Source organism: Meleagris gallopavo, chromosome 5 (genome assembly GCF_000146605.3).
Source record: "Meleagris gallopavo isolate NT-WF06-2002-E0010 breed Aviagen turkey brand Nicholas breeding stock chromosome 5, Turkey_5.1, whole genome shotgun sequence".
Classification (NCBI taxonomy): Eukaryota; Metazoa; Chordata; class Aves; order Galliformes; family Phasianidae; genus Meleagris; species Meleagris gallopavo.
In genome coordinates this window covers 27,254,831-27,266,469 of record NC_015015.2, presented here as the reverse complement: position 1 = coordinate 27,266,469, position 11,639 = coordinate 27,254,831, and the positions used below count along the sequence as shown (strand labels likewise).

Sequence of the window (11,639 nt, the reverse complement as noted above, 5' to 3'; positions counted from 1 at the left end):
ACACCGTGGTCACACAGATACTCTATGTCATGCATAATTCAGGATTTGTGTTGACGTCTGTCAAGCCCTGTGTAAGAATCTAAGCTCCACACATTACCAAGTACCTCACCAGGGACCACATCCTGCTGCCCCCGATGCCACCCCGCAGCCCATACCAGCCCCATCCCTCAGTCCAACAGTGCTTCACCATCTCCGTGATGTTCTACATCTAGAAACAACAAGGTCTGATGAAGACAGGGAAATTATCATCATCTAAAAATGGTTTCTTTGGGAACCTGAGTAATTTGATCAGGTACTTCCATTTTCTTCCACTTACTGTCCAGGGCCAAGCATGCTGCTGCCTTCACCAACAGGACATGGCAGTGTTAGCATTATGGGAGTTTTAAAAGGATGGATGAGTGATACCTATAATTTCACTTCATTTCCTGCATGGAAAAATAATTCAATTTATTTAAGAAAAGAAAAACAACGGAGGCATTATTCATTACAAAGAGCTCCACTGGGAAACATTACCGAGCTGAGGAGAAAAGGCTGAGCCCCAGAGTCAGCGCTTTGTATTCATGTAACAAAATTTCTCCGGGAACATCCATAGCTCTCTCACCAACGCTAATTCAAGCCTCTTCCTCCATTCGTGTGGCAATGAACTCCCTGGCAATCAGCTCCCCTGTTGGGAGAACTGGGCTCGGCTCTGTTGGGTTTGCTGAAGGTGCTCAGAACTGCCTTAATGCCTGATATTTTGCAGAAGAATCTTCAAGCTGCTTTTCTGAGAGGAACAAGAAACCTGGTGATGAACTTAGCAGACACCACCACGGCTGTGTAGTGAAGTAGCTTAGGGTGTTCTTGGAGAGTAGGGATGCTGCCATGGAAGTAGATCGTGTTGACAGAATGAATCCCTCCCCAGTCTGTCACTTCAGAGAACCCCTGTGGACTATCTGCTGTTGTCTGAGTTAATAGGTTTGAAAATACCAATTAACAACTGACTAACAAGTGGGGCTTTTGTCTCTGTACACAGGGGAACCACAGCTTTCACATCCATCTACTTGCAGGCAAAGAGACTCACCAGCCCCAGATCTGGGATGCTCAGGCTTAGCGCAGCTTCCAGGAGATGCACACAGCCTTGATACCCGAGATGGCATTTGAAATGGTTGGGCTTTTTCAGGAGTTCCTCTCTCTGCCTGCCTCTCCGGTACCTGAGGCTGGTGCAGGCTTACCTCTGCAGAGCACTGTTCACAGCACCACTAATTTCAGTGGGAATCTGGGCGGTTTAGCACATGAGTTATGGGGAGGAATGCCTGCAGTGGTAGCATTACCACAGCTGTGTCCCTCCATGTGCATGGGCTGCACTGGCATGGCTCTGCTCTGCTCACAGCACACACAGCATGGTCACGCACAGTGAAAGGGAAACAAGCCAGGTCAGTCAAATACACACTTGTGCCTTCTCTATGGACAGCCAAAGCCAGTGCTGCATTGATTTCCCACAGGTGAGGCACTGGTCTCACTATCCCAGTGCTTCCACATCTATTGGTTGAAACTGAAGCCTCATAACATGTGCCTAGTTCAACACAGCCCGCTTTCTATGCTATCAGCTCACCTGTTAGTTAGCCACAGTATTTTCTCCGTTTTGTTTTAGCTCCTGTCCCATACCAATCCTTCCATTGTGCTGTGAGCATCTGGTGGACCTAGAAGTAGGTCACCCTGCTTCCGTGGTGCTTCCCAGCCCCGATGCTCCCAGACTCCTCAGTCCCCCCCATGGCAGCAGCTCAGACACCTCCCTGTGCCTCACTGGGGCTGCGCTGCATGCTGCCTGCTCCAGGCCTTGCCTTCCCTCATTACTTTCCCATATTTCCTCAACTCTAAATTGTATTTATTGCTGTGAGCTTTTCACTGCTTGCTAATTATAAATGTGTTTTATTATCACATTTGCTGTCCCTGATCCTGAGCTCGTTTGCAAGGCGCTCATCTCTCTCAATGTGTCTTTGAGGCTTTCTAGGAAAACATCCTAAAACTATTTTAAGTCAGGGCCAGAGGGAAAGGAGGCAGCTATGTTATGCCCTGCTACTGGCAATGAAACTGTGTCTTTGCGTCGCGACGGCATCAGACCTAGAGACTGCCAGTCTCCTCCCTGCTGGGTCAGTCACTTCTGACCAAGGCAATGCTTTAGAGGAAGAACCTTCTCCCTCTTCCCCCAGTCCAGCCCAGCCCAGCCCAGCTTCCACCAACTGCTCTGCTGCTCCCTGTGGGGTTTTGCTTGAGGGCAAACCCACAGAAACTCCTCAGCTCTCCACCAGCACCGGGGCACCTCAGCGCAGCAGAGGAGCTTTATCCCTGCAGCAGCTTCACAGCCTCAGTTGCTCATGAGGCCATCAGCTCCTGCTTATCCAGCGTACTCTTTAAAATGGCTTTTTTCCCCCAGCTGTGCACAGATTAAATCCTTCCTTTTCGGTCAGTGGAACTGTCACTTAGGGTGAACAGCTGAGAACTTCATCTAGTTTAAATTTCACAATAAGCAATACACGAACTTGGAGTTCTGTGATGTTTTTCATCTGGCAAAATTAAAGTTAACATAGAATTGCCCTTGGGCAGGAAACAAGTCCTAGCTTCAGAAACAACAACATAACGTGGAGAAACATCAGAGGTATTACAGGACCAGCAGTGTGAGAATCGAGATGTGTCACTCTGACTGAAACACTCCTATTTGTGCCAGTTTTACATGTAAGATAGCAGCTAAGTGATTAATGAGCCGTTCCTCTTGCTACAACTTGTGCATCTCCAGCAAGATGATGTCCCATCCGAATGGGCTCATCAGCTGCCAGGATATGGGGCCACACAGCCTGCATCTTTTGCATCCATATCCTTAGGGAGACAAAGGAAGAAGTGCACCCTGGCTGGCAAAACATATGGTAGATTAAAACTGAAGAGCCTGTCAACTGGGTGACAAACTTCCACAGTTTTGACTTAAAAGTATGTATATGTAAACAAATATCTCCATCTAAGGCTTTAACTGCTCCCGCTGCTCCTCAGATAGATTATCCTAGCCAGGAACTGACTTAGGAATTCAAAACATTGCTGCAGACTTTCCCAGCTTAAAAATAAGACTTCCACATCATCGGAAGCATGTAGGAGCTAAAAAAAACTTCTTTATGGAAAGTGGGAGATCTGCCCCAGAGGGCACACTGAGTCAGCCCTCCATTCTTGCACTGAATTAAAAAGAAATACAGGGCTGCTGCTGTTCTTCATCCCCGTGGGCACAGAAGTAAATAGCATGGCAGAGCCAGCCATCAAACCCCAGTAATGTTGAGAGCTTCAGAAGGACTCATGTACAGCTTGAAGCACAGGCATCCTTCCATTCCAGGTTAGATCACCTGCCTTTCTCTCCACTCCAAGGTTGCATAAGTGAGAATTGAGACATTTCTCATGCTTTGGAGAAAAATTGTATTCAAGGATATGATCCAAGCAAAAAATTCCAGATCCGACCATCACAGGCAGGAAACGTCATTGGAGCAGAGTACTGCAAGTTTCATTTTTACTTGCCATTCCCTGGGACACTGTATGCCCTTTGAGGTCTTTGTCTGGGGGGAAGAAAGAGGAATTAGGTTCTCAATATAGAGTGGAACCTTGAGAAAGGAGAAGAGCAAGTGAGAGGCAGCTCTTGTCTTAGAGCTTCTCTGTTCCACTTGCAAGGATACCCTATTTTTCTTTCCTCATTTCAACAGGCTGCATAAAGATCACCCTGAGACCCCAGAACTTCCTTCTGAGGTCCAAAGGCAAATGTGAACTAGAAGTGTCTATCACTACAGATCTTTTGTTAGTAAGTCCCAAGTGATACAAGGCTAACCCAGGCAGCTATAGGAAAAAGACACCATTAGGTAGCTGACGGGGAACCTCAGTCAAGCTCTGCTTGCTACTAAGAACCATTTGCTTAGTTCTGGCTTCTAAGAGTCAGATTGTGATGTAGCTGATGAATTTTCACCCAGGAATCAATGGGTATGTAGGGTATAGGGATATTGTTGGCTTATTTGTTTTAAATACATTTTGGTTCCTTTTCCCCTTTTCTGCTAGAATTAATTCTGGAAATTCATGCATTTTTTCTCTCTCAGCTGTATATTCCTAAAGAGTTCAGAATTTATCCCATTAGGATCTAAACTTAAATGCTGAGCTTAAGCCAAAGCTCCTCCAAAACATAGGCCAGGCTTTCCTCAAAGCCAATTTTCTTCCAAAAAAGCAGAACTTGGCCCTTTTAGTCCTCATTCTGGAAGTAGGACGCACACGCAAGACTTTCCCAAAGAACATATGGTTTACTGTTTTGAAATGACTAGAATGCAAATCACCAGAATGCCTGGGAAGCAGCGACTTCGGCTGCTAACGCTGTTGTAAGCAGCCATGGTTTTTATCGTCGAGGCCTGCAGACCAGAAGCTCATAGTAACATAGTCCCAGGGGTGGCGTGCCTGGAAACGAGCAGCCCTGCTTATATCTGACCACACAAGTGCTGTGCCTACAGCCAGCAACACCATCGGGTCACAAAGTTCATAATCAGGCTTTTGGGTTTTTTGGACTATTCATTGGAGCACATGAAATGGCTTTACTCATTTGTACTGCCCACTTCAGCAATGCAGTGACTCAGATAAGCTCTAAAAGCAGCACCAATGCCAACTTGCATCCATGCAGCAATTCCAGCACCATGTAGGTGGGGGTCTATGCTTCACACTAAGCCTGAATGGAAACACATTCATGAAATCGAAAATGGGCAATTTCCAGCCATATCACACAACAAGCAGCAGCTCATGTACTCATTCAGGAGGAAGGAATCACTCAGCAAAATAATAGACAACCCTTGAACTGCCCTTTCAAGAGAAATGAGTCGTGCACAGGGCCAGGTCTGTGTCTCTCTGATGCTCTATGGGCCAAAAAATGCTGCATATAGCAGAGAAGGCAGGAAGAGCATTTTCTGACATGCTCTCACTGACTATAAATCCACAGAGATGTGTTTAAAGCCCTGCTTTGGTACTGCTGGAACTACCTTTGTTTGCATTTTGGACAAAAGCAGGAAAGAGCCCACTCCTGAATGATGCAGTGGGCTGTGCTAACAGACTGCAATGGCACCCTTCAGCAGCACCCCTGTAATTGAGGAAAGCTTGCTAGTATGGGGCACTGGGGGTGCCCCCTTCCTAGAGGCATTTAAGGCTAGGTTGGATAGGACTGTGAGCAACCTGGCCTAGAGTGAGGTGTCCCTGCCTATGGGGAGGGGGGGGGGAGTGGAACTACACAATCTCAAAGGTCCCTCCAACACAAACCATTCTATTATTCTACGACTTTAACTCAATGAAGGAATCTGGTCCTGTTCATGCAAAATGAAAGCATTCCAAGAACACCACAACATCAAGCCACATCAGCTTCTGATGGCCACAAGAGATCTAAGATGCGATAACACAGAGAAGTACAACACCCAGAAGCAGCCCTCACTGCTGCTTATGTTCCTTGCTATATTTCATGAAGAATGGTTTTCCAGTGCTCAATGGACACAGCTTTTACACAGGCATTAGGATCAGGTTTCAATTACTTTAAAGTGTTGTGTTACAAAGTTTAAGAAAAAAAACACACTAGTTTTAGGAGAAAATTATTTTCTGAAATAAGGTGTCCTTTCCAATTAGTACTACAAACTGAGGCCAGCTGGCCTTCAGAGCACTGTCACTGATGCACCCATGGTCAAACCCCATGCTCCCCCTTTCTTGGGTCAGCTGCACCTTTCCGAACAAGCCCTGTCCATCAGACACAGCCATCCAAGACGGCAAAGCACCACCTTCACTGAGCTGCTCACCTCAGAGAAGAATCCAGCAGCACTCTGATCTGGCGAATGGGGAACTGCTGGCACAGAACAGCCCCCAGCTGAGCAGGAGGGAGGGGCAGAGCTCTGCACATCGGTCAGTGGTGAAGCAAAGCAGCTTCTGAAGAGCAGAGCAGCTCTTGTTGTCCACCTGCAGCAGACATGCTTTTTTCTCTCTTTTTTAATTTATTTCTTAAATTTCTTATTGTCTTTTCCAGATACCATAGCTGCCCAGTACTGATAACATTACTTACTTCGGCAAGAAGGTGAACGTGCTGATTTGGAAACTACAAATCTTGCATGCAGTGAAACTTCCTGTGAACAAAAGGTTAAGATTGCGACCTACCTTCCTGCTCCTGTTCTACAGAAACCAGAAACAACAGGCATGTAGACAACATGGGAGGCTGCCTCAGGGAAGCACAGCAAACCTGTTATGCCCTATGCTTGTAGGAGAGCATGAACACCAAAACAAGGAGCTTCTGTTTTGCTTAAGGCAAAGACAAGAACCACAAGGTAGGTGTTTGGGAAATGATGAGAAAAGGTGGCCATGGCCATGTCAAGAAGACCAGGGATGCTCTCAATAGCAACTTGGGCATTCTTTAGAGGTGGGCAGGAAAAGCAACTGTACTAACTGAGGGAAAATCCTTCCAATATAAAGAGCTTACTTAAAAAGAAAAAATTGACACAGCAAACAAGATTTTAGCTAGAAGACAACATTTACAATAATGTGTTTGCATAATCAAGTAAACACTCCTACAGCTGATTGCAGCGATCTAAAATATAACCAGTACACAACGATTCTGTCAATAAGGGAGCAGTGTATCAACTCCATTAATGCCACTTGCAGTGGTGTTTGGAAACATCCCTTCCAGCCTCCTTACATGCTTCTCAAATACTGCACCACATGCTTATTCTAAGTTCTCACCTAGCAAAGCAGGCAGGCAAGGGAAAACCAGCCATCAAACACAGTAGCTGCAACATGTTTCTGGCTCACGCTCACCCTCCCTCTCATCACTTTACCTCCTAGCATCTCATCTAAAGTTCTCCTTTCATCGTGTTTTAACAGGGAGACTTTCTCCCTTCCTCACATACCAGGCAGCTGTCTATAGGAAAGAATTATTCTGAGACCACTGCTCAATGGTCTTGTACTGCTAGAGTCCTACCGAAAGCAAAAACCTCCTTTTCCTTAAGATAAGCCAGTCTTATGTCAGTGCAGGGCTTGAAAGCCCATAACAACTACCAGGGTCAACAGCAGGGTCATGTTTTGTCCTGCCAGCACTACAAGGCACAGCCTTCACAGCCTTCATATGTGGGTTCTTTTCCCATCATGCACTGAATTTTCTTACCTTGTTGCCAGGAAAGCAAGCACAGCTCCCCTGACTAAGGCCTGCCAGGTCTCACTGGATGCTCCATTATAAACAGGCACTGGACGGTGATGGATGTAGCTCCCAGGGCAGACACTGGTGCTGCTCTCTGGCATGCTCACACAGGGTCACTCTGCCAAAGGCCTCCTACGTGCACCTCACATTGCAGTGGAGCCCACCTCACCACCTGCCATTTTAAATGTTGGCAGCACTTGTAGAAAACCAGCCCTGATCTCCACTGCCAACCACCTTCAAGCTGAGAAAGCTTAAATAGCAGTTTTCAGACTGTACTGCGTGCTGTCTTTAACTGGCATCACAATCTCTGTCCTTCCACTCTTGCCTCTTTGGCCTGCTGCCCCCCGGAAATGAGACATGGGCATAGTCAAGGTACATCCCAGCATTCAGAGCTGTATTCTGAATAATGACGACTCGCTGTGCATTAAGCACACAGAAAGGCATGCCTAAGAGCCTGATTTTTGATAGCCCTTGGTTAGAGCAAGGCCTGCAGCATAATACCCTCTTGCCAAACAATTACATTTCAGTAGTGATAACACTGTGCTATTCTGTTATTTTCTTTAACAAAACCCACAAAATTGAATGTCACCATGGGAACAGTCTAAAGTTGATTTTGGAAAGAGGCTCACTTCCTATAGCTTATCTGTTGGCATAAAAAAAAGTCACTGAACCATATCAGACGCAAGAGCTTTATGAAGTATCATCTCTCAAGGTATTAGTAAGCTGTGAAAACATCCACCCCAAGGGCTGCAGTTCTTCAGCGTCTGAAGTAGAATAAAGAGGCCAGAAAGCTTTATTCCTCATTTTCCTCAACAAGAAACACAGCCCAAGCTACCACCAGTGTGATCTAATTCAATCATTCTTCAGTCTGTAATGTGTAATAAGTGTCAGAATGGAAAAATTCCTTCTAAGAAGAACAATTAAAACTTAAAGCAGTCATCCTGGTTGGCTGGTTGAACAAAAGACACATGTTCACACAAGAATAATTCAGTCAACCGTCTTAATAAGGATTTACTTTAAACAGAACCTTGTATGGGTACACTAGACTCAGTCTCATTAAGGAGTAAGTTGGATTTTTATACAGCATGAACCATTGGCAATCTAAAACAGACCCACTGAAGAATGGAATGGAGAATCAAACTCAGTGTTTCAGATCCAAGCTCTGTGTGCCTTTAATACTTTCCTTTTTTTTTTTTGTGAGAGAGAGAGAGAGAGTGCACACTACGACAGACATTTGCATTTATCATGTTTTTAACTTCTTTTCTAAGGATGATTTCTCTGAATCTGCATCTTCCAGCTCCGTTCTGTGTCTTTTCAGTCCTCCACGAGACTGAGTGCTCTCACTGCCTGCAGGATGCAAGTCAGCAGTATCCTCTCTTGTGCTCACATTGTAGCTGTTGGAGTCCATTTCAGACAGGCAGCAGTCTTTGTGCAAGGTCACAACCATCTGCTCAAGGTTGCCATTATCAGTATTTGAGTGCACCTGTAGTCCTTGAATCACAGCCTCCTGTTCTCCAAAACTCTGTCCATTGCTGAAGCATGAAGGGCGAAGATGCAAGTGGCCGTTATTGTGGTTAACACAGGAAGCGTCGAGGCTCCTTTCCTCACTGTCATCAGTCTGGTTTCTGGAGCAGTGACCTGACAAGCTGCAGATGGCAACAGCAGAGAATGGAGGGACCAGTGAGTGATGGCTTGATGCTGGTTGACAGTTCTGACTGTTTTTCTGTTCCACAAGTCCTGCAGTCTGAATGCAAGCTTCTTCAGTACAACTATTTAGCCCTTTGCAGTTAGCTTTTCCATTCAGCTTTTTAGTCTCAAAAGAACGCTCCATACCTCCGCTGGTAGTGTCTTCAGATGCATTTTCTTGACCCTCCATCCGCCGCTGATTGTCACATTCATGAGTTTGACCATTACTAGAATTTTCTACCAAACCGCATTCTTTTAAAGTTTCTTTGTTGTGGTTTTCAGTAGAAAGAACTGGGGAACCTTGAGGAACTGCTGAACTCAAGTTCCTAGCATCTTCCTTATTTAGCGAGTGTGCTGTATTGTGCCTTCCACTAGTTCCTGGTTTCCCTTCATCATTCACTGCATCTCCTCTGGAGGATTCACCATCTTTATTAGCTGAATACGATATGTAAGAATAATGCAGCCATTTGTAGGCTTTATAAATCTTTCTCTCCACTGATTCATTGTCCGAACAAGGAGAGGTCCTTTCTTTGAGAACTTCTTTGTTGGCTGAATTCCTTTCCGGTGAAGAAGCTGGTGAAGAAGAAAGATCATCTACTTTGATCTGGGGGTAATCATATATATCCTCACCTATGTATGGAGTCACACTCTCTGTGTTAGTACTAGTCCTTTCCTCCTTTTGCATCTTCTGTCGGCGCCTCAGCGCATTGCGTTGCCTCATAGATGTACGTCGTTCATTCAGTTCCTCTTCATCTTCTGTACTACTGCTGCTGCTGGAACTGCTAGACTCGTTCTCCTCAGGACTTGGGGATCGCGGCCGTGGGAAAAGGTCTGTGTCCAATTCTGCCTCACGGGTATTGTCATCAGAGTCAGACTCATTGGAGAGGGCCAGCAGACGTTTATCCTGATACTTTCTCAGTGCTGAGAGCCTCTGCTGACGGGAAGCCATGTCTTCTCTGCCCGAGGGGGATTCAGCTGATCTTAAGGCCCTTAAGTTGTAGGCAGTTTCAGCAGACTCTTCAGCCACGTGTGGTGGGGAGTGATGCAAAGAGGCGGAGGACTCCGACTCGCTGTAAGCGGAGCGTTCACTTACTCCCGCGTGGAGCTGCAGGATGGTGCTCTCACTGAGGTCGCTGTCCGAGTCAGAACTCCAGCCCTCAATCTCTCGGCGTACCAAGGAGTCAAAAAAGGCCATCATCCGTGGATCCTCCTGCACTGACTGGTTGGCATAATCATGCGACAAACCACTACCGCTGTTCAACACAAGACTGATGTACTCTTCATGAGTGTAGAGGCAACGTGAATCGTCCTCAATTCTACCATCTAGATCCCCCGTGCAGTCAGGCTGTTTATACGGACTCCAGATCTGTAACAGAAAGTAAAAGAAGCAAAACACATGGCTCTGAATTCATAAACTATTGAAGCACTTGAAATAGGGCAGTAGTGCAAATACTACAAACAACTGCAAGTTGCAGAATACTTACTATTATTATTAATAATGTTTACCCCTTAAACCCATGCTGGCAAGTATTCCAGAGGTTGTTTTTTTTTCCTTTGCAAATTTGTTTTTCCTGCATCTAATTCACCCATCCAGAAACCTCACTGCATCCACCATTTCAATACTTCAGCATGTAATAATTTCTCCCAAACTGCAGGACTCTATTTTTATGTGATAGGTGATGCTTACTCACTAACCGTAAGAATAGTTTGTTGCCTACAATATAGTCTTAGCACTAATGAAGGCACTTGTTTCCCAGGAAACTAGAGTTGCTTGTGCCAGTGATGTAGAGCAACACTTCATCCAGCTCCACAGTCACACCTGATAAACAGGCAGGGAACTGAATACATGGAGGTAGAAGGTTGGCTTGCACTATTCCCTTTAGAGAACAGTTGTGAAGGGAAGAAAGCCTCCAGCAGCTTCGCAAGATGCAGCAGCAGGTTTAGTGGGGAAAGGTGAAGGAGCAGACTTTTAATGAAAGCTATTTTTGAAGTGGGGAGAGGTAGTAAGGTTGCAAAATGAAATGCTTTCACCTGTATCAGCAACCTTGACTGTACTGCCAGCCTATCTTCCTCTCAATGTTCAGAGCGTCAAGAAAAAAAGAAAAACATTTTCGACCTAAGAGAAAACCCATCATGTCTTTAAGAAACTGCTAATCTATAGCAAACACAAAAATGGTTCTTCTTATATTTCTTAATTTTATTCATAGATTCAGGGAAATACGATAAAAACACTCGTTTGGACAACTCCTACCACCCTTCCTCTAGATCGTTCCTAATCTAACCGCAACAGTTAGTGTAGGCATAGCTTATCCACAAAATTGCTTTAGAGTTCTGATAAAATATCTGATTTCAGTCATGTAACATGCTAACAAATTCAGAGAAAACTTTCCTGTGCTAGCTGTCTACACTAGGATGGTCTTTTGGAATAGAACTTGGCAAAAAAATCCAAATCTTTTCCCAATAGAAATCAGACAACTTTTGTTTCAAGAGAAAACCACTAACAAAAACAGTATTTTGCTTTTGTAAATGGGATAACCGCCTTCATTTCAAAGATGCACAGTTAACATTCCTAACGTATATCAGCGTGACAAGCACTCTAAAAGATGCCACAAGACTGCCAGTAATTCTGTATCCAGTTTTTCAATAGTGAACAGCAAGACAAAAGAACAAAATAATTTTGTAGCCAATTGTTCAGTGCAGTCAAATTTAAGAGGTAAAGGTAACCCATATTTTAGAATTCTCCCAAACTCAG

General features: G+C 45.1%; 1 protein-coding gene across 1 annotated transcript in view; it reads right to left on the bottom strand.

Annotated features, from left to right (window-relative positions):
- Positions 1 to 8,380: 8,380 nt before the first annotated feature.
- DCAF5 (DDB1 and CUL4 associated factor 5) overlaps positions 8,381 to 11,639 on the bottom strand; it is a 55,831-nt gene continuing 52,572 nt past the window's right edge. Inside the window, exon 8 of the mRNA XM_010711535.3 lies at positions 8,381 to 10,253. Coding sequence (XP_010709837.2) covers positions 8,445 to 10,253 — 1,809 coding nt within the window. The 3' untranslated portion in view covers positions 8,381 to 8,444. The remainder of the gene's footprint in view (positions 10,254 to 11,639) is intronic.